This window comes from Melospiza melodia, chromosome 12, assembly GCF_035770615.1.
Source record: "Melospiza melodia melodia isolate bMelMel2 chromosome 12, bMelMel2.pri, whole genome shotgun sequence".
Lineage (NCBI taxonomy): Eukaryota > Metazoa > Chordata > Aves > Passeriformes > Passerellidae > Melospiza > Melospiza melodia.
Genome location: NC_086205.1, coordinates 9524113 through 9545470, shown reverse-complemented (window position 1 = coordinate 9545470; position 21358 = coordinate 9524113). Strand labels below are relative to the sequence as shown.

At 49.3% G+C, this 21358-nt stretch overlaps 3 protein-coding genes across 14 annotated transcripts in view; 1 reads left to right on the top strand and 2 right to left on the bottom strand.

Moving 5' to 3' along the window:
• The window catches only part of NGEF (neuronal guanine nucleotide exchange factor), a 47740-nt gene extending 45086 nt beyond the window's left edge, over positions 1–2654 (top strand). Inside the window, exon 17 of the mRNA XM_063166739.1 lies at positions 27–2654. Coding sequence (XP_063022809.1) covers positions 27–199 — 173 coding nt within the window. The 3' untranslated portion in view covers positions 200–2654. The remainder of the gene's footprint in view (positions 1–26) is intronic.
• Positions 2655–3099: 445 nt separating this feature from the next.
• SNORC (secondary ossification center associated regulator of chondrocyte maturation) lies at positions 3100–13615 on the bottom strand. 3 transcript variants are annotated; one of them, XM_063166736.1, is made up of 4 exons: positions 13583–13615; positions 11527–11631; positions 3913–4098; positions 3100–3230 (listed from the first exon to the last, which is right to left on the bottom strand). In XM_063166736.1, exons 2-4 carry the CDS (start codon positions 11618–11620, stop codon positions 3121–3123), a joined length of 390 nt encoding a protein of 129 aa, XP_063022806.1. In that variant the 5' UTR covers positions 11621–11631; positions 13583–13615; the 3' UTR covers positions 3100–3120. The 3 variants fall into 3 exon arrangements, with proteins under 3 accessions (XP_063022806.1, XP_063022805.1, XP_063022807.1); XM_063166735.1 differs by having other exon boundaries at positions 11527–11640; positions 12148–13606; XM_063166737.1 differs by lacking the exon at positions 13583–13615 and having other exon boundaries at positions 3913–4095; positions 11527–12125.
• A 127-nt stretch (positions 13616–13742) lies between these two features.
• Positions 13743–21358, bottom strand: part of GIGYF2 (GRB10 interacting GYF protein 2) — a 75445-nt gene continuing 67829 nt past the window's right edge. For all 10 annotated transcript variants that reach the window (XM_063166723.1, XM_063166726.1, XM_063166729.1 and 7 more), the window contains 8 exons: positions 21010–21246; positions 20301–20423; positions 19484–19687; positions 19156–19361; positions 18706–18860; positions 18079–18248; positions 17622–17769; positions 13743–15512 (listed from right to left, as the gene is read on the bottom strand). In XM_063166723.1, coding sequence (XP_063022793.1) covers positions 15445–15512; positions 17622–17769; positions 18079–18248; positions 18706–18860; positions 19156–19361; positions 19484–19687; positions 20301–20423; positions 21010–21246 — 1311 coding nt within the window. In that variant the 3' untranslated portion in view covers positions 13743–15444. The remainder of the gene's footprint in view (positions 15513–17621; positions 17770–18078; positions 18249–18705; positions 18861–19155; positions 19362–19483; positions 19688–20300; positions 20424–21009; positions 21247–21358) is intronic.

Sequence of the window (21358 nt, the reverse complement as noted above, 5' to 3'; positions counted from 1 at the left end):
TTACACCTGTGTCTGTCTATACTCAGGCTGGATATTTGGGGAACGTCTTCATGACCAGGAGAGGGGCTGGTTCCCCAGTTCTATGGGGGAGGAGATCCTGAACCCCAAAATCCGAGCCCAGAACCTGAAGGAATGTTTCCGGGTGCACAAGTCAGATGACAGTCAGAGAAGAAAACTGGGCAGCAGAAACCGCCAGTGACCACCGGCATCCCCAAGCATCTGGAGTGCCTCAGAGAGACAGAAGACAGAGGCTGCCAGCTGGGAGGAGGTGGCAGCTGTGGGACATTGTGGGGGACCTGGTGCACAGGACGAGGCACACAGACCCATGAACAAACAGACTGTCATTCCTAGGCCCTCTGGAAGCACTGGTCCTTTCCTGGAGATCAGCGCTTTAAACTGTAAATAACCCTTTTCCAAGTGTTCTGTAAAGCCCCAAAGAGCATGAGCTCAGCGGACACTGCCCGAAGGCCACCAGGTGCTGGCCAAGTGAGCCACATGTGCTGGCTTGGGCTGGCTCAGGCTGCTTGGGAGGGGCAGTGGCCACAAACACGAGCAATTGATATCACCCGGTTTAAGCATTAACAGCTCATTGCTACCTTCTAAGTCTGGAGCGCTCTGAACCCAGCATTTCACAGGGGGCAGAACTGCGGTCAAGCAGCAGTCTCAGCTATCTCAGAGCTCACTGACAACTGGCTGGGATGAGCCTCAGGAACTCCACTGCCCTAGTCCTGCTGTGAAGCTGCTGGGCTCATTCCCACAGGCAGACCTTCAATCTGCTTCCAGTCAAATGCTCTGCAGTGCTCCACACTCAGCTCTTCTCCAGCAGCAGCCCAGCCTTGCAAGCCCTAACCCACGTCTTTGCCTGCCTGACAACCTCAAAGCACATCTGGACACTGTCCCGTGGCTCAGCCCCCTCTACCACAGCCTCCCTCCTTCTGCAGGGCCACTGCAGAACCCCAGCATCATGTCCTTTCCTGGCTGATCGTGCACTTGTGGTCTTTGCTACGCTCTGCTGCTGAGGCCACAGCAGGGGTGGCTGTGCCAGCAGCAGCTCGCCCACCACACAAACACCAGCAGCCCCACAGCAGGTGACCTTAGCTGGGAGCTGCTGTCCTACATGCTCTGGGAGGCCCAGCAACTGCTGCCTGCATGCTTGTAACCCACCCCCACAGCCTCCCTGTACAGGCTCACCTCCATGTATATATGCAAGTCTTGTGGCCAGCAGAGCCAGCTCATCACTCCTTCCAGCTGTGGCACTGAGCAACACATGAAGCCCTGGGCACAGCACTGAGAGCAGCGTGGGGGACAGACCCACAGCAGCCACCCCTTGTTCAACAGTTGCACATGTGGCTGAGAGCCTCTCAGCCACAAGCTGGGCCCAAGTTGTGGCCAGCATCCATTAGGGAATGAATTATTTGGCACCTTTCTGTAACATGACAAAGGATTGTCTTCCAGGCATTGTAGCCTGTGCTGATTGATGCTTTGGCTGTGCCACGGTTGTGCTTAGAGAGGGGACGGAGAGCAGCTGCCAACAGAGCCACACAGGGGCCACGGGCATGGACAGGAGGAGCACAGCCAGGCCAGCAGGAACATGGGGAGAAAGCAGGATGCTTGGAAGCTGTGAAGGGAGGCTACAGAACTGCTCTTTGGACAACATGGTGTGTGCAGTTGGAGGCTGAACACAGCTGAGATGGATTCCAGGGCTGTCCCTGCTGACACCACAGCCTTGGGCCAGCCAGCCCAGAGCCAGCACCCAGGACCAAAGTGGTGGAAGCCACAGCAGCGAAGGGGAAAGAAGGCATTCTTCACTCAGGCCTAGATCAGTGGCACCACATTAGCATGTGCCAACAGCCAGCAGGGCTGTGCTGCCTTGGCCACCTGTGGGAAGTTCATACCAGCCCGTGGTTCCCAGTCACTGCCCAGCCTCAGGCTGGGCCAGGAAGACTTGCAGCCTCCAGTCTGCTGCATTGAGCCGATTTAATGGGGACACCCCAAGCCAGGTCCCTCCAGCAGCACCCCACAGTCATCTTTCTGAGTCAACCAAACCTCCAGCTCAGGATTCAAGCCTTGCAACAGCCACAAATTCACTAGTGCAAACCCCAGAGGAGCTCCAGCTCTAGGAATTCCTTAAAATTACCTAAGAAATCACCACATCCCACAGCATCCAGCTTTGTGGCCCAGGCAGCCCAGCCCCAGGCCTGCAGCCCCACGTGCCTACCTGGCATGTTACTCACAGCACAGAAATGCTCCCTTGCCCATTGGATGTTTCACCAGCTGGCTATAGCCAGGATTCCAGCTCCTCACTGCACTGCTCCAGGGAGAGGGGCTCAGTGCTGCTGTGCCATCCATCCCTCACCACCAAGCCCTGGGATTGCTCCAGCCCCTCCTGCTCTGCTGCGATTCCACAGGACTCCGGACCCCAGGCACAGGCTGTGCCATTTCCACTGAATGGCATCCAGTGTTATTTCCTCAGACCCAGCCCTGCACGCCTCCATCTCAGTGATCTCCAGTGTTGTACAGGCCAGGCCTGGGGCCCACAAGCACAGGCTGGAGCCCCCCAGCCCTTGCCAGGCTGCCTCAGTGAACTGAGGGGAACTTCTTGTTGTCTGGTTTTTCCGTGTGATAAAATGTAGCTGAGCAAGCCAGTGCCAAAACACTTGTGTGTGTCCTTCCTCCCCCAGGCTCATCACTGGTCTCCTCCCCTGTCCCCTCTGGTGCAACTGGCCCAAATGCAGTGGGTCAGAATGGGGTTGCACATGAACTTGGGGTGGCTTACACCCATGAACAGCCCTTTCCTAGGAAAGCTGTGCAGGGTGATGCCCAACACTGTTACCATCACCCAGACTAGACCCAGAAAGATTCTTTTGAGCTCCCTGCTCAAAGCCACACTCTGCCACAGGTTCCTCCTGAGTGGGGTTGACAGGCCCTGCCAGATCCGTGCCACCCAGGAGATAACACACACGCCAAGGGCAATGAGCACTCAATGCATGGCTGCCCAGCACAGGGCCTGCAGTGCTTTATCCTTGGCACCATTTCTCCCAGGGCCCCAGGCAGACAGTTCAGGAGCAGCCAAGGGCTGCAGACAGGCTGGTTGTGTAACAGAAAAATGTTTTATTGAGTTCAGGAGGCCGAGAACTTTCTCAGTGTGATGACGACCAAGGCCACAAGCACAGACGTACCCAGGAGGGAGGCGATGACAATGGCACCAATAGCCCCAGGTCCCAGTGAGCCTGCAGGAAGAGAGGAAAGGGCACGAGGTCAGCAGAGACAGTGGGGCCCAGATGGGAAGGACTGCAAGGATCACTCCACACCCAGCATGTCCCCAGGCATCAGGCCACACTCCTGTCCCAGAGCTCCCTGCACTGGCCATGTCCCAGGTGTCATCCTGTGCACCTTTGGGCAGGGGGCTGTAGCCAGCCACCACCACCTCAGCCAGCTCCCAGTGACAAGGACAGTTGCCACAAAGTGGGTCAGTGGTGCCCAGCTTTCCTGCTCACACACTGGGAGAGTTGCTTCGCTTGCAGCAGGACCAGATCTCAGCTGGTGCTTGCTGTCAGTCAGGAGCCACAAGCCAGGAAAGGCACTCGTGCTCCCTGTCCAGGGAGCTCCCGGCACACTCTGTCCTGAACAGCCCTACCTACACTCAGGGCAGTTTTCTTTTCAGGGCAGGTGCCTGCCATGACAGGTCATGGGGCAGGAAGAAGCCATCTTGGAGCTGGCAAGAGCTCCACAGCAAAAGTTTTTCAGCAGGGAAGTTTCCATGAGCAGGCAATAAGGGCAACCTTCCCCCTCCCCAGCAGTGTGGCTTTAACCCCTCCCGGGAGGTGACAGTCCCACAGGGAGCAAATCCGTGAGGACATCCCAGGCTGCTGCGGGAGTGAGCCGCGGGCGGTGCCTGTGGCAGTCACTCACCGTCCCCGGTGTCCAGCCGGTGCAGGTGGGTGGTGTCCTCGGGCTCCAGCTCGGAGGTGTACGGGGGGAAGGCAGTGCCATCCGACAGCCGGGCGGTGGCAGTGGCAGCGTCGAAGGGACCGGCTCCAGAGGGCAGCTCGGGCGGCTCGTTCCAGAGGGTGGGGACCGCGTCCTGCGGGTACTCTGCTGGAAAACAAGCACCCACGGTCAGGCTACTTGTGACAGCCACAGCTCTGCGGGTCCCTGGGCTTCAGCTGCCTGCCAGGTGCCCTGAGGGCTGAGAAACCCGGTACGGCAGAGCCCTCCTCCGAGGGCACACCACCTCTGCTGAACAGCCATACCCAGAGCAGGCAAAGGCAATGTGCTGCTGTGGCAACCTAGCGTGCTCACAGCACACACGGGACAACACAGAGTGCCCTGACACCCTGCAACCTCTGCTCGTGCACAAACAGGCCCCACATGAACATCCACAGCTGCTTTACTCATGGATGCCCTTGGGACTGGGCTGGGAAGGGCTGTCACCCTGCCAACAGGCAGAGGCCACCGGGCCACCTGTGCTGGCCAAATTCACAGCATCTCAGGGCCCTTTTGTCCTGCACCACCAGCCCATGCAGTGCAGGATGCTGGAGGTGCTGGCACAGCACAGGACATGGCTCCCCCAGACAGGACCCCAGAGCCTCGACTTCCCCCTGCTGCACCCCCGCCACACCGGGGAGATGAAAGGCAGGCTGGCTTCTGTTTAATGTTACCACTCGTCTCCTGTTATTCCTTCCTGCCGTGGGTCAGAGACCAAGCCAGAGAGCCCTCCCTGTGTGTGGCTCAGCAAGCACTCCCTGTCAATGCCCAGCCTTGTTCAGGTGGGCTCTGGCAGGAGCAGGAGACATTCCACAGCTCCCTGCAGAAACCACTGGGAATGTTGCACGGGGATGGGGAAAAAAGCAGGGGGGAGAAAAACGAACAACATTCACTGCCAGGGCCCTCCTGAACTGACACAATGGTTATCAGGACTGGGGAACAGGGAGTCAAGAGCTGGAGCAAACAGCCCAGGCTCCCTGGGGCAAGGCACTGAGGTATCCCAGGGCACCCCAACCCTGGCATATGAACCTTGGTGTACCAGGGGCACTTGAAGACTTGTCCCAGGTTCTCTGTGGAGAGAGATGGCAGCAGCACATCTTGGCACTACCAGCCCCAGCTTTAAGTGCCTGAAGCCCTCCTTGCCTCCTGTGGACAGAAGGTGCTGTGGGGGGGGAGCAAAAAATCCTCATTAATGGGCTGCACCACACTTTGTTCTCCCTTAAGATCCCTCCCTGGAACAGGGAGGGCCAAAACACTCACCTTTCCTGAGGGTACAAACCCACTGAGAACTTACTGCAGGGTTTGCATCAGAGTAGCTCCCACCATCACCAGAGCTATTCCACAATCTTGGGAACACAGTTCTAGAAAGTTTTGAAAGCTCTTTCTACAGGCAGAAAAGCTACAGGGTATCTAGCAAGACAATTGCCAGGTTTAACCCTGGCCTAATGAGCATCAGCAGAGACAAGTTCCAGTGTGCAGCCTGTGCCAGCGAGACCCAGGCAGGAACCCAGGCAAAGCTGGGTGTAGAGAGAACACCGTGCCCCCACACACTTGGGCTCTGCACCAGAGGTGGCATCTCTGCCCCCCTGTACATGCACACAGGTTTGTGTTCCACAAGAGCTCCCCACAAACACCCAAGCCTTTGCAGGGCCCTTCCCAACCTGTGCTGCAAAACCAGCCAGCAGAGCTGAAAACTCATATGTAAGGGAGAAACTCCCTCCACACAGAAGAGCCACACTCCAGCCATGACCTTTCTGACTCTGTCAATGCCCCCCAGACCAGAACCAACACTGCCACTGTCCCCACCTGGCAGAGGAACACAAAGCTGGAGGACAGTGTTGCCTCCTTTCCCAAGAACGTTTTTTTTTCCCCAGAGCTGCACGTATGCCTTGTGTGTGACCAGGGACTGGTGTTATCTCAGATGATCTGTAACAGATGCAGGCACTATCCAGGGAGACTGTATGACCTGGGTTGGGTCTTCCCCATCCCTGCTCTCAGAGGGAAGAGGAGGGAGCACTATCTCTTCTAGCCATAGTGCAAAGGTCCCACGGGTGCCACCAGACCCAGAGGTGCCAGATAGTCTCTCCTGTTCTCCATGCATCTAACTCCTGCTTAAAGAGAGCTGCCAGAAATTTTTCAGGGCACAGAGCTCATTTTTGATAGCCAAATACAGAGGAAACAGTCTAATTCATTTATGATCGCTGTGATTTATAAAAACTTGGATGGCTGCTGGATATGTATTTTGTTAATTCCCCCCATCCAACTGACACACACTTTTCAGTTTGCCCACACAGAAAAGGCAGAATGTGCTTAACATGCATTTGCTGTCCCAAGTTCTTGTGGTTTTACCCTACTGGCACTTCAGCCCAGGGAAACACAACCCCTTTCAGTCAGGTCTGCTGCCTCGGGAGCAGTTGTGAGCTCAGAGGCAGCAGCAGATTCCTGCACACACACTGAGTGAAATACCTGCAGCTGAGCCTCCCCAGGAGCCAGGGCTCACTGCTGGTCCCCTTCTCAGCTCCTGCCCCTCAGTGCTGCTGGAGCAGGTGCCAAGGGCCCTGCTGTGGGCACACAGAGGGGGAACACAAAGCAAGAGGCAGGTTCCTCCAGAACCCATTGCTGCAGCCTGGGAGAACATCTGCTCATAACCAGCACTGTTCTCCCCACGTCTCTCCTTGGATTTTCCCTCCTAACCTAAAGGCTCGTGTCTTCACGTGCCTCCACTCCTCCGGCTGAGAAGCCCAAGCACCCATCCAACTATCCCCATGCATGCAGCAGGTTCCTTTAACAAGCAGAGGTTTCACACCTGCTTCCCTGACAGTCCCAGTGAGTGTCACCCACACAGCTGGTGGCTGGGAGTGGCAGATCTCTAATGGACCAACATCAAATGCCACAATCCCGTTTCAGTCCCCTGGTAAAAGCAGGAAAAGTGACGGGAAGGAGAGTTTGTGTCAGGTACCAAACCCCAACACATGCACACTATTAGTAAGGCCTTATGTCTCCAAGTGAGACACAAGGACGTTTTCCAGTCTTCTGTTGGATAGAATCTGGAGAGATTCTATCTACAGGCAGGGGACCCAGCTCAGGAAGTTCAGTTCTCTGCTCTGTACCTGATGTTTTGGGTGACCACCACAAGTCCTGCTCTTCCCAGGCTCAGTTATTCTGTGCATGAGCAGGACACCAGGATCTAAACATGACCTGCAGAGAAAGCAGCACCAGCATGGCCAGGCCTTCCTGCCCACACTGTCACTCTCACTCTGACTGTGATGAGGGGGACGTGGCCTGTGAACCTCAACAAATGCCTCAGGGACAGCTCTGGAGCTGGCAGCAGCCCTTCCCAAGGAAAGGGCAGGTTGAAGGGAAGCTCCATGGCCATGGGGCAAGAAACAGCAATCTTAACTTAGCATGTAAAAACACCTAAACACGCTGCCATCTCCAGGGAGGGAGTGCAACCAAGAGCTGGAAACTAAATACCACAGTAAAGTACTGCATGGCTTGTACTCCTGTTCACCCAAGAACTTTGGAGAAATAAAGAAGCAAGAAAACACACTGAAAATACATCATCCATCACAAGACCAGATGTTTAATATCTGGGAGAAAGCATTAGCTGTGCTGCCATCAGTTCAGGACCAGTCCTACCTCTAGAACACTCCTGTGGCACACTCACATGGTTTACTTGCCCTGCAGGGGCAGCCAGGGGCACATGGAGGGGCTGCCAGGCTGCTGAGGCACACGAGTCACCCACCACTGCCAGGCTCTGGGCCTCAGTGCCAGCTGCCCCAGAGGGAGGAAAGCCTCCAGGCCCTGGCACAAACGAGCTCTTCCCCTGCATTAGCTCTGTCTCAGCACTGAAACACAAGCTGAGGGCAACTGCTGCTTTCAGACTAACAGTAAAAGCCTTGTCATGAGAAATAAAGTTGGAGAACACTTAGAAGAACAACATGCAATAATCTTATTGGCATTTTACTGGAGATGGAACTGGACAAAATGGACTAAAATTATTAGAGCGTTTTGTAGAAGGCCAGGTGGATGATGGCAGCTCTTCCTTCCCACATGTTAATACTACAGATGGTCTTATTTTAGGGAAATCTCTCTACTGCACTGTCTTCTTCCTCTCTCCAGCACAGGTAAGTTATAACTGAGGTGAGGAAATGGGAAGAAAAGATCAGTTACCATGAAGAAATACATGATGAGTTTTCCAAGTGATGGCAGGGGCCAGTGGAACTCCAGACACATGGGCCATAGAGAGATCCAGAGGGGATGATGGCAAATGCAGCTTGACAAAAGTGCTATTTCCATGCTTAGAAAGAAGGTGGGGTGAGCTGCCAGCACAGTGATGTGGTGGCCAGTGCCCCAGGTACTCAGTGACTGAAAGGTAAGACTGGAAGTGTCTGTAAGTGACAGCCCCAGGGGATGCCAACCAAATCTGAAGGAACCAGACCCTCCCCAAAGGCCAGCTGTGAGACTTTAAGGCAGACAGACGTGGCCAGATCACATCATTGTCCCTGCAGGTTACTTGCCACTGGCCAATAGTCTTCTTCACACAAGCTGACTTCAGCACTTCATCATCCTCACTGTCCACCTCCAACCAGCTCCTTATTCAGGAGCCAATACCAGCATCAGAAATCTGTAAGGAGTGTTGGAGCAAAGCAAGGTTGAGTAATGGCTCAAGTCCTGGTTCAAGTGTGGACAGATCTGTTGGAACAACTACATCTTTTCCTGAAATCTGCCAAACAAAACCTATTTACTGCTATCCATGTTCTAGAACTTAAGCTTTAAAAAGTTTCCTAATTTTTGTTTCTCCTGTAGTTGAAAAAAAAAGACACACAAGCTGCTACAGAAAGATGTTCTTGGTCAAGGTGTTTTCCTGTGTCTTTTCCTTTAGTGTGTGCTCTGTTGCTTTTTTCCCCCCAGACTCATTCTGATGTGCTTCTGCAGTCAAACATATTTCCACATTAGCTCAAAACAAGCTGAGGAGCCCACATGTGAGTTTAAATATCAAATATACACATGGTTCAGGAGCCAATGCCTTGCAAAGGCTTTGCACTAACTTGCAGCTCATTTGGGGCTCTGAATCCATTACAGGAATTGAAACTGTGTTTGCTGATAGGAAATAAACAATCAGTTCTTCCTGTGCTCTAGGCCTACCTGCCACTTGTGTTTGAAAAAGAGGAAGTGGAGAAGGCTGAGGTTTCTCAGACCTCCTTGAGCTGGCTGTTTCCTGTTGCACTCAGATGATGTGTAAGGGAGTTAAAGATGTGCTTGGTTGCCTCCCCATCTTTGACAAAATGTTATATTGGAAAGAGCTCAGTAACTTGGAGAAGTTCACACTTTCACCAGTTGCAGAGCCCTGACCATGCTGTCCAGGAAATCAGACCAGTGAGAAGCAGCCAACAGGGAGAGGAGACTCATCCTGGGCCTGGGGGCTGCATGACCCATGGTCAGCCCTCTCCAAGGCAGAGCTGCTCCTGCTCACTCTGCAGGGCTCTGCTGGGGACACTCAGAGTGCTGAGATGAAAGGGCAGGGGCTGGTGCACCCTGAGGCCAGCAAGGGGCTGTCCAGCCCCAGGTGGCCACGGCAGGCACAGGGCCAGGGCTGGGCTGAAAGGAGCCCTTCAGCAGCAGCACAAAGGGCAGCCTGTGGAGGGCAAGGCCAGGAGCTCCTGTGTGCAGCAAGGCAGAGCTGTGGTTCTGATGGATACTGAGCAAACTTGTTTACAGAAAGGCAGTGTGTGTGTAGGTGCTGAGGCCAGAGGGCTGTCTGTGTGCCCTTCCCCTCTTTGTCTGCACCAGGCTGGGAATTTCCTTTTCTAATGGAGTAAAGGCAGAAAAAGTTCCACTGCTCCTCAAAGCACCTGTACTGGGGGCAGGAACTCTCCATGCAGTGGAGAATCATTCTGCTCCTGGGGTGGCTTCCTCCTGTCCTCTCTGAGGGGGCAGGGAACAACCTGTTAGAGGCCTTACATCTCTGAAGCATTGCAGAGAAAGCACAGAATCTCTCCTACACCCTAAGATCTGAATGTTGCACTCCCCAGTACAAAGCCCTTCAAACCTCATTGCATGAGCACAACTCACCCAGGATAAGGATCAAGTAAAACTTGGGAGTGCATCACAGGAACAAAGGGACACAGGGAGGCAGCACCAGGCACAAACCACAATGCCAGAGCAAGCACATGGAAAAGCTGGCAAGGAGAGGGGCCAGAGCAAAGGGACCAAATATTGAAAATTTAAAACAGCATAGAAGAGATTCTAGCTTGGAGAGGAAGCAGATTGAATTCTCACTGGAAATCAATCACTTCCTGCAGAGTGAAATACTGCTAATGATTAAGAAAAAAATCTTACCTGGTATGGGGGAAGAGCATGGTCAGTGCTTCTGAGAGCAACAGCAAGGCACAAACTGAAACTGTGCTAAAAGGATTAATGTTCCACTGCACAAAAAAAAGTTCATGGTTTGAGAAGGAAAGTATCCACTTTTTAGTGCTCATTTCTTGGTTACTTTGAAGGTTTCCCTTCAAAGAAGGTGTCCTAGAAGGAGAAGATACCAGCTGCACTAATTGTGCTCCTCCACCCACAGATGTTCCAGCCAAGCACAGTGGTGAATTTCCCTACCCATATGAAAGCTCCTTTAAAAAGAATTCCATAATTTGATCTGCTAGACAGCTGGCCAGATCTCCCTGTGAGGCAAGATGCTCAGAAGAAACTGAGAGAGAACTGCAAAACAACATTGCTCCAGGTCTTGGAAGGCAGGACAGAAATCCAGGAAAACAAATGCTGTGCCTGTTATCTTGGCCCCAGCCATCTCTTCAGCCTTGCCTCCACTGCTTTGAGGGAAAGGCTTTGGGGGAAGCAATTCCCCATAAGAGTTTCCACCTGTACACTCAGAGCCCATCAGTGCAGGGGGTTTGGAAGTCAATTTTTTCCCAGCTGTAAAACCCACCTCAGACCTGCAGCCTTTGAAGCTGTGCCCCCAGCTCCCTGCAGCCAACACAGCTCTGCTGAAGGCAGGAGCAGGTAAAGCTGAAATTAATAACAATCCCCAGAGAAACAGTGCCTTACAGAACAGGCATCTCTCCCATTCTTCTTCCCATCACCTCACTGCAAGCAAGTCCATAAGGATGCACACCTTGGCTTTGGACTGGGGTTTTCATGGACACTTCCCTGGTTCTGCCTAAAGCAGCTGCTGTGCTCTGCTGCAGTAGAGAACACAGAAGGAACCAGGAATTGGCACACAGGCTTTAGCCAAAGAAAAATGTTTCTTTCCATACCTGTAACTTCTTCGTGCTATTAAAAGCTGAGGGACAGCCTGTCCCACCAATGCTCACAATAGGTGCTACTGCCATTCTGCTTAGGTAAAGTTAAAGGATTTTCTCCACTGAAAATATATTCTTGCTCACCAGCAGCCACCAAAGCTAGTTTCCCTTAATCATTTATAATTCAACACATATTTAGGGATGTTTTCAGAGAAGGGAGAAGAGAGAGGGCAGTGTAGGAAAGGATCTCCCAAACTTTTGGGTTTTAAATGCAAACGAAGTTCCTTACCTGCCAGCACAGCAGGGACCGGGATGCTGCACAGTGTTAGCAGGACCAGGCGAAGGACTCTGTGGTAGGGCATGGCTTCCCTCAGGAAAAACATCAGCAGGAATCCTTAGAACTCTTCAAAGCACAAACAACTCAGAAATTTCACTGGTATAATAAAAATTCTGTTCAGTCAGGTAAAAAAACAAAAAAAGAAAAAAAGTCCTTCACAAGACCAGCTGTGCAGAGAGAGTGCAAAGCCCAGCAGAGCCTCTCTCTCTCTGGCTCCAGGGGCACACCTCCTCCCAAAGGCTGCTCCACCCTCCCAAACTTGTGCCTAAAACCCCATAGGCAGCCAAGCAGAGCCATCAGGACCCTGCCAGGTCGGTGCACACACAAGCAGTTGTTGCTGAGCCCTTCCCAGAGGCCACGAGGATGCTCCTGGAATGCCTTCCCTGGGGTTGGCCATCCCAAGGCACAGGAAATAACACAGGAGCCATTGGGGCTCCCTCACTGTGCAGGGTGGCAGGGCATTGCAGGGTGGGGAGAGCAAACAACAAGGGCCTCAATCTTCTAAGGCTAAAATGCTCTGACACAGAGCCAGAGCAGCTCCATGGCATCCTTGTTCCTGGGTGGAATACTTACAGAGCTGGCCTGGGAGCCATGGGTGGTCTCAGAACTGCTGTGAAAGGCTCCAAGCGTTCCAGGAGAGTCGCCTTTGGCAGGCAATGCCAGCATCCTCCTCAGATCCCAGCTCCTCAGGCACCACCTCCTCCTGCCAGCCTCTGCCACCCTGTCCCTGCCTGCCTCAGGGGCTCAGGACAGTTCACAGCACAGAAAACCCAGGTTTGCTTCAAATCACATTTGCAGCAACAAAGAATGGCGAATGGATGAGGTGTATAAAAAGGGGAACACTCCAGCTGATTGTCACAGAAGTAGTTTCATTAGTATTTTGGAGCTGATATGATGATGAATACTTCATGGTTTCCCATCATGTAATGAATACATAAACACCTCCAATGTCAGTTCTTTATGCTCTGAAAATATGACACAAGTATTTAAGTCTTAAATTTCAGATTCAGGTTTTTTTGCAGCAATTGCTTTGCTTTTTGGAGCCCCTGTTTTCCCCATCCCTACTGATCCAAATGACTCTTGCTACAGAAAAGGGCCCTGTTTGTCACAGAAGGTGGCAATGCAGTCACCTGAGAGCACAATCTGCACATGCCACCACCTTACCTTCATAGAAACACAGAAACCAGAGTATTTCAGTATTATGAACAGTGTTATCTTCCTCACTGGTCCATTATCTACAAACTCCCAGGAGCCAAGTGAGGTCCTCAAAGTTTGACAAATTATTGCACATTTTCCCTGCTTGCATTTCTGCATTTTCATTTAGTAATCGAGAAGCTGTTCCTTTCCTGCCGAGCTCAAAGCTAACACACTTTAGTGTACTTGTAACAGGGTGTAGAGCAGTCCAAAATTAGCTTGCAGAAATTAGATCACACCACTAAAAAACCAGAAAGCAATTATGAACCACACACCTTATATGCTAAAAAGAGAAGATATTAAAACAAAGTCAGGTTATCAGCCTAAGCATCAGCTGTTGTCTCAGATATCAGCTGAACATCATGCAAGCCTACTGTGTAAGTTAGGCCTCAGCATACTTGTTTTCCACAGTCAGGTGAATGGCAGGACATTTAGCATTACCTTTACTGGGATTTTCCACACAAAAACAAGTATCAAAAAAGGAAACAGTCTAAAAAGAGAAACTTCCATGGTTTCCATGTGGACTTTAGGCTGAGGGGAGAAATAAAACACCTTATTTAGGGCAGTGCACTGGAGTGCACGGGGTGGGCACCGACTGGCAAAGGAGGCTCCGTGGCCAAGTGTTTGTGTTAAGAGCAAACCAGCCATGGCTTGATCTCCTCTGCATAAACAGCACCAGCATGAATGCACACGTTTCTCTACAGACAGCGCAGGAAAATCAAAGCTTTCTTGTTAGAAATTTCCAATATCAACTTACTGGTGTTTATTTGAACTCTAAAATTATCAAGTAGAAAAACCAACCAGTATTCCTCACCAGGGAAGAAATAAAGCAGCAGCTGTTGTTCCACATCCTGTGTATTTGCTTGTTGTTTCTTGATGAAAACTGATGCAAGTCGAGTTTGGGTGGGTTTTAGCACCAGGAATTATCTCAATACTCAGCTTTGACAAAAGCAAGCAGAAAGTTTTCTCTCAGATATAATACAACCAGGTTTTATTTAAGTTCTCTCTTTTTTTTCCCCCCCACACTGGCAAAAGTTCAGAGGGAGTTTAAAGTTTTGTAAACATTTTAACTACCCCTCTTCCCCCTTTTATGAATTTACAAAGCAAAGGAGACAGGGAGACCAGATTTGCAACAGTTCCAAGTCTCTCCATGCTATCAGATCCAAAAACTATATACAAGTCTGCAGCAGTCTCTGTATAGTTACTGTACATGTTTGGGGACGGGGGAAGAGAGAGGAGGAGGAGGGGAAGGTGACCCCAAAAAATGAATAAACCAAACAAAATAAAATCCAAAGCCAAACTGCTCTTGAGCAACTCAAACTGTTTTCTTTAGGCAGTGATGACAGAATAACAGACACCTTTATACAACTCCACCAAAACTGCAGCATATCTCCCTTCGCAGGTTACACCCCTCTGGGGACGGGAGATGGGACCAGGGGGTCAAACTAAGTGCATTTGGCAGTTCTCCTTCTCTGTCCTTTGTGGTGTGTGTGGGGTGGGTGGGTGGGTTCGTGGAGCAGGGAAGGTGGTGTTAATCTTTCAGTGAGAGAGGAAGGTTATGACTCCATAAACACTTAGAGGTTATGGATCCCAGTGAAGGTGCATGAAGTACTTTTAAGGTGTAGAAGATAAGCAGGGCCATCATTGCACAAAGCTTCGTCCTCCAGTGTCTCTCTCCGTGACGAAAGGGCATCTCTGCTCGATACCTAAGCACTGCTTCAAGTGACAGCCAGCTGAGGCTGCTGGCACGTCTCTGAAAGCCAGGGTCCACCCTCTCCAGAGACTACAGATCCACACTGTAAAGATCCCACTGTCTCTTAAACGAGACAAATTTGCAGGAAAAGAGCTCAAAATAAACTGGTCCTAACCCTCTGAAGGTAGCACTTATGGGGTAAATTCAGCCTGAAAGAAGAGATGCCACCCCCCTTTTTCCAGAGCAGAAGTCCCCACTTGTCCAGGAAGGCTGGAGAATGCCGACGGGAACTCCACCAGCTTCAGCATCACCACCTAATGAAGACAGACTCGAGCTTTCCCTCCAAAAATTATGTGCTGAGAAGGGCTGGCAGGGGGTGTGCAACTTCAAACCAACCCAAGCTAAACTGTGCCCACTACCGCCCCTCTCCTGTTGCCAGTTTCTAAGGGTAGCTTATGAATGCAACTCCTGGCCAGGAGAGCACCTCTTGCCCTGATGGAGCAGCCAAGTCAGTATCTGTGTGGCATTTTGGTTTTGACCAACATCTGTTAACCACAAACTCTCTCTCAATCTCTCTCTCTCTCTCTCTCCATATGACTGCACGTGTTGGATGTGGTAAGAGTAACCAGGAGAAGGAAGCAATGCTTTGCAGAATCCCAATTGATTTTTTTTTTCCAGGTATGTCAGCAGAATGAATCACAGCACAGTGAAAGCTTGCTGCCCAATTCAGCCTTGTTGTGAACAAAGCCTGACTCCCACCCTCCCGGGACTCTGAGCAAAGTCCACTCGAGTGGGCTGACAGTAGAACAACGCCTGTGCAGTCCTGGGCAGAAAGGGTTTGCTGGGGCCAGAGGAAGCAGCCTGAGATGATTGATCCTGTGATTCACTGCGAGGCAAAGAACAACACAAGGTGGAGAGTATGGTGTCCAAACGGAGAATCCATGGTTAACAGATGCAGGAAAAGCCAGTTGATTTGCACATGCTCAGTAGTCTTCCAAAGTCTCTATTTCTCCCATATTGAGCCGCTCTGATGAAGCATTCACTGAAAACCCTGTGAAGCAAGAAGAACTGGTGTTATAAATCTGGCTGTGGCATAGTGTACTTGATACAAAACAGCTGTTGAATGCAGTCCCATGTGTAAGAGAAAGTGAATGTAGGGGTAATTCAGTAAGGCTACAGATGCAGTCACCCAAAATGACCAATTTTTTCCTTAATAAACTAAAGATAATCAACTGTATATTTAGACAAGCATCACTTGGTCTTTAAAACCAGACCAGAAGACTTTTCAAGTTCCATTTAAAAGATGTCACCTGAAGAGCTAGTAGAAGGCACATCTACACATGGTGGCAACATGGCTCTGCAACATCTCAAAAGGGAATGTGTTTAAATCAACTGGCTCTTGAAGTGGCTGTCAACACCATACTTACATGGTCTGAGAGGAAGAAATGGGCATTCTGAGAACTTGGAATCACACATGGAATTATGCTCCCACACTTCAGGAGTTGTGAGCATTTTCACCCTTTAAAGTCTCAATGCATGTACCTATGACATCTGGAAGCAATTACATCTATTTCCATGCTTTTTTATAAACTTCCATCTCAGGAGTACAAAGTGAAAATGTACAAAGTTATCCAGGGCCATGCAGGTGGCTCAAGATGCACCCCAACTTCTACCCAACCCTTTAGCCATACACACTGAGGACATGATGCACATGAGAAAAGTGTGAGGAAGAGTGAAAACACTTTCAGCAAGGAAACAAATCCAATAAATCAAATACAGCTTTCCTACTGAAATCCCCCTTTTAAGGGTGTACAAGCCCCATCTGGAGTTGAGAACAGGGAAAGTTCCCTTGTGTAAGGCTACTAAACACAAAGTTGAACTTCAGTGTTTGAGAGTGTTACCCTGGTTTGCTCTGTGCTAGACAACCAACTGCCTTCCACTTTGAGAGGCAAGAAATGCTCTGTTCAGGAGGTTTAGGAAAATTGTTCTGGCTCCCTCACGTGGCAGTGTGGCCTAAAAGCATCTAAAATTATTTTGTAAAAGAGTGAGTGTGTGTGTTTTTAAAAAGCTGCACAGGCTACTTCCCTTCCAGATGGAACTTCTAAATTGTATTTAATGATTTCTTCTTCACATTACACGAGTTGTTTTTTTAATATATTCAACTGAGTACCCAGATCAGAGTCAGTGGATGGGCACCTTGAGGTGGCATAAGTCAGGATTCCACTGAGAAGTTCCATACACACCAGTGCAGAAATCACTGATTTAGCTGAAGTACTGACTTTGGTGAGACCAAAAATAAAAGAAAGACAAAAACCAAAGGCAGGGCTCTGCTAGAGCCTTAAAAAAGCAGTGACTTCAGGTGGACAATACCCATCTGCTCTACAGCAATTGGGCTCAGCAGAAGCAGCACAACAAAGCCTGGCCCAGTGCAGTGCCCTGGTTTCTCCTCTGTCACACAGGGCACAAACCCAGACATTTATTCCACATGAGCACAACAACTGTCACCCCACAGTGTCCATGCACTCACACAAGGGCCTTGTACCTTAAAAACTGCTTCAAAGAAACTTTTCCATCAAGTGCTACAGGGGCTGGTTAAAACTAGCCTCACATAAAAATTAAGATACAGAACATAATAAATAAATAAAGGACTGCTAATGAGGTCATCATCTCCATGGTCTCCAGCTGAAAATCTGTGACCACTTCAACCTTTGCTGTCTCTTCTGACTAGGGTAGAGGTTATCTTCTGGAAAAAGGTGGCAAGGCAAAGGCAGCCTCAGAAAGCTGTGCCTCATAAAGGAAGGAAAACATGCTTTTCTTCAAAGAACAAATCAGCATTAAAGCAATAAAATAGCCATAGGTCAACTCAATGGAGAAAAGGGAATTTAACTGAAATGCCTGAACTACTTAAGAGGTTTCCAGGTAATAACCCAAAGAGTATCAAAGAGGCCATTACACAAGGGAAAGTTCAACAAAAATCTTCCATGAGACTGATACGGAATTTTTCAAATCATTAAATAAATAATAGTATTGAAAAGATTCTAAAGACATTCCAACTTTTCTACTCAAATTCAGTATTTAAGGTCAGTAAGAATCTTCTACATTCCCCAAAGCAAACCACCACTACCAAATTAAACATTAATTTTTAAAAATTGAAACAGACCTAACAAGCTGGGATCTGCTCGAACCATTTTCTGTTTCTTCTTTTTCTTCCCACTCTGCACAGCCTCAAAGTTGGACTGCTGGTTGTTGCTCTGATTGGTCTGAAAGACTGAATGTAGCGAACTGTGGTTCATCCCCCACACTGAATCCTAGAGAACAAATTAGGGACAAGATTACAGAGCATAGTGAAGTCTGGTTTATTTATACAGAAAATATTCAGAGAGCCCAAAGCACTTCCTATATCCACGTGGCAACACTAGCTACTGATGTATCCATCTCATCTTCCCACAGCATTTCCCAGATCGCCATGCAAAAACACTCTGATCTACAGCTGGCCTCAACTGTTAGGTGGTAAAAACTGGAAAGCTGCTTTATTGCCTGCACTTGCCAGGACACTGATGAACCCAGGTGCTGCCTGCAGCCTGACACAGCCCCAGGGAGAGCAGAGGCTCCTGTACCTGCTGTTGCTGCTGTTGCCTCTGCTGACTGGCTTTCTGTTTGGCACGGCGCTCGAGGAACTGCTTGGCAAACTCCTTGGCCTCAGGAGTATCTCCAAGGTAGGCTCGGATGTAGTCATGGACCTCATAGGGAGACTCCACTTCCTTCAGGAAAGATACAAACGTGGGAACTGCAAGAGGAAGGCAGACCGCGAGTGAGTGCATGTTGATAGCAAACACACAAATGCAATAAACACTTTTCAATTTCGAAGTGTCAATTTCTGAGTCAAATATTTGCTGGTCTAGGAGCTTGCCCTTCCCAGTTTCCCACAATAAAGCCCTATCATGCAATGCAGGATGGAACTGGATTCTCATCTATCTGCCAGATAATGCTTCCATGACCACCAGAAATCCCCAGGAGGGCTCTGGCTGACAGACTTCAGAACTTTTTCAAATCCCACTGATTTGCTACAGTTAGGACAATGAAAACCTAAAAGAGGATGCAGCCAGTTCTTCTAGCCACTGTTTAATGATGTCCTTTTGCTGAGTGCATTGGAAGCATTGGTTTAATATCATTACAGTCCCTCAGAACTACTCTATCAGGAAACAGAACAGATAGTGCTCCCCTCATTTCTTTCCATCTCTTACCATCTAAGTTGTTGGCTGTGTTGAGTGCATGAAGCATCTGTTCACACCACTGAGTGAATCCATCCTGGGCTTTATTAACCCCCTGGAACAATTTCAACAGCTTCTCTTCTTCTTCTACCTTCTTGTTTTGTCTACTTGTAATACCTACAGATTTACTGAAGTAAAGAAAATGCATATAATCAGATTATCAGTTACCAGGCTTACCCACAGTACCATATAGAGTACAGTGCTGTAAGACTATTTTACAAGATGCAAACACTTTTTAAGAACAATTTTCTAAGCAGGTGACAAAATGAGCTCTGAATGGTCACCTATTAGCTATTTTTGTTTCCAAAACAGATCCTGAATGACACAGAGAAAAAAAAGGAAAACACATGATGTTCCAACTGGGAACCGATCATGCCAGGAGTAGCAGTATTTCTCTGCAAAAGCTCCTTCTCCAGTTCCTACCTGAGGCTGGCATTGCTTTTGTTTTTATTGGTTGAGTTACGAGGTCCCACTTCCTTCACTGCATCATCCCAGAAACCCATGTTTGAGTTTTTGGTATCAGCATTGCTCCAGATGCTACTGACTAGGTCAGATGCCCACTGGTTGCTGGGATTTGTGTTTAGAGAGCCCCACACTGAATTCCCAATGCTGGTGTGCAGGTTAGAGTGCTGTTGAGACATAACAAAGAGATGCTGATTATTAGCACAGACCCAGCAGAAAAGGCATGAACAGACAGAGGGAACTGGCCCAGCTGCTCTCCTCCATGTAGTGATTAGATAAATAAACGTACTGTGGTATTTCTGACTCTGTTCGGCTGCTGGTGCTGCTGTTGTTGCTGTTTCTGCATCTGCCTTGCCTCTTCCTGCTGTATCTCCAGCAGGGACTTGGTGGTGCCTGTTGGTTTGGTGACATTACCCCAGCCTGACAGTTTTTGCTGCTGTTGCTGCTGCTGTTGCTGGAGGGCCTTCATTAGTTCACGCTGCTGACGCCTTTGCTGTTGCACGCAAGACAAAAGTGCTTGTAAATACTTTCATATCATCATTCCTATTCAAAAGCCTAGCTTGGAAACTGGTTTTAAACAGCATTCACTTTCTTCTGGAGAAGCCTGGCTGACCTGTTATTGTTCTGAGCCATTACTGTTCCTCCCAAAAAGGGAGACCATTAGGTAACCAGTAAATAAAAATTGTTTATTACCCTTGGACAGACTAAATTTATCAAATCATTCCTGCAGTCAGCTTCTTGGAAGATGACCTTCTCTCCTACCATCAAGTGCTCCCTCCCTTTAACTGCCCTGGTCTTGTGAATAACTTCAAACATGTTAGAATATAGATGTGAAATAACTGTAAACTGTTTTGTGAATGTATTACACTCCCAGGGTTAAAAGGGTGCTGTTTTCCCTTCTTTCAGATTCTTGTACTAACAAGTGATAAAAACTTTCACACAAGTGCTTCCTGAACCTATGCCTGAAGGACAGGATTTTGAGTAATGCTATTTCAAAAAAACATTCCTCATCCTCACCATTCCTTCTAATAACTGAAGTGACAGCTAAGCAGTCCCACAGCTGAGTCCCCTCTAACAAGTTGCACTCCGCTGCTGTCAGTGTTTACCTCTTCTCGGAGCTGCCGTTCTCGTTCTTCTTCTAACTTTTGGATTTCAGCCAATGACAGTGTGGTCTGGGATTGACAAGCTCCTGAATTTGATTGCTGACCCCATGTCGAAGATGAAGGGAGCTGGGCCAAAAGAGAGATCATCAGGAATTGCAAAATATTTGAGAACACTGCTAGAGTATAATCAGGAAAGAAACTGTATAAACCCAGGGGAAAAGGAAGGCCACCTTTAAAGTTTAACAAAAACCTAGAAAGTACAAAATGGTATAATAATAAAGTATGAAAAAGTAGAAAATATAGATTATACATTCTTTGAATTGCCCTCTGATGTATCAGTCTTTGACACAGTATCAAGAATAATGTAACACATCATTACCTGAAAAAGAGCAATCTATTTAGATTTCAAACACTGAAGGAATTCCAAGCTTTAGAAACTTTGCACTGGCTCTCACTCAAAAACCATGTGGCAAAAAACCCATCTGTGCCCATGTGTGATGTCTTCCCAGTGTGCTTCCACTGACAGAACATTTTCAGTTTTTAATTTGTAACTTCTTTTCCTCTTCCTTCTCTCATCAACTTTTTACTCTCTTCCCTCTCCAGACAGCTCATCCATCCCCCTGCTCTGCCTGAGCTACCACAAACGACCCTGAACGCAGCTGTGCCTTTACTTCCCATGCTGAAAGGCAGTAAAGCTGCAGGACCAGGTTACCTTCATTTGTGCAAGTTGCTGCTGTTGCTGCTGCTGCTGCAGCCGCCGTAAAGCCTCCTGCTGCTGCTGCCTCTGCCTCATGATCTCCTTCTGGCGCTGGAGTTCCAGCTCCTTGCGCTTCCGCTCCTCCTCCTCCAGCCGCTGCCGCGCCGCCTCCTCCTCCATGCGCAGCCGGCTCTCCTCCAGCCGCCGCTGAGCCTCCTCCTCCTCACGCGCCCACTTGGCGGCCTCCTCTTCCTTCCCAGGACACAGAAAGGAACAAGGTCTGAGGAGACTTCACACAATTTAAAATACTCAACTCTGTGGCACTGATATTCTGACAGAACAGAGAGGGACCATGTTATTCTGA

What these genes read in the sequence shown, in the direction of transcription:
- SNORC (XM_063166736.1), bottom strand. Translation starts at nt 11,620, where the DNA reads ATGTTTTTCCTGAGGGAAGCCATGCCCTACCACAGAGTCCTTCGCCTG. An exon ending in GGTCCCTGCTGTGCTGGCAG is followed by an intron (nt 4,099 to 11,526) that starts GTAAGGAACTTC and finishes CTTGTTTTCCAG; the next exon opens with CAGAGTACCCGCAGGACGCG. An exon ending in CCGGCTGGACACCGGGGACG is followed by an intron (nt 3,231 to 3,912) that starts GTGAGTGACTGC and finishes CTCTTCCTGCAG; the next exon opens with GCTCACTGGGACCTGGGGCT.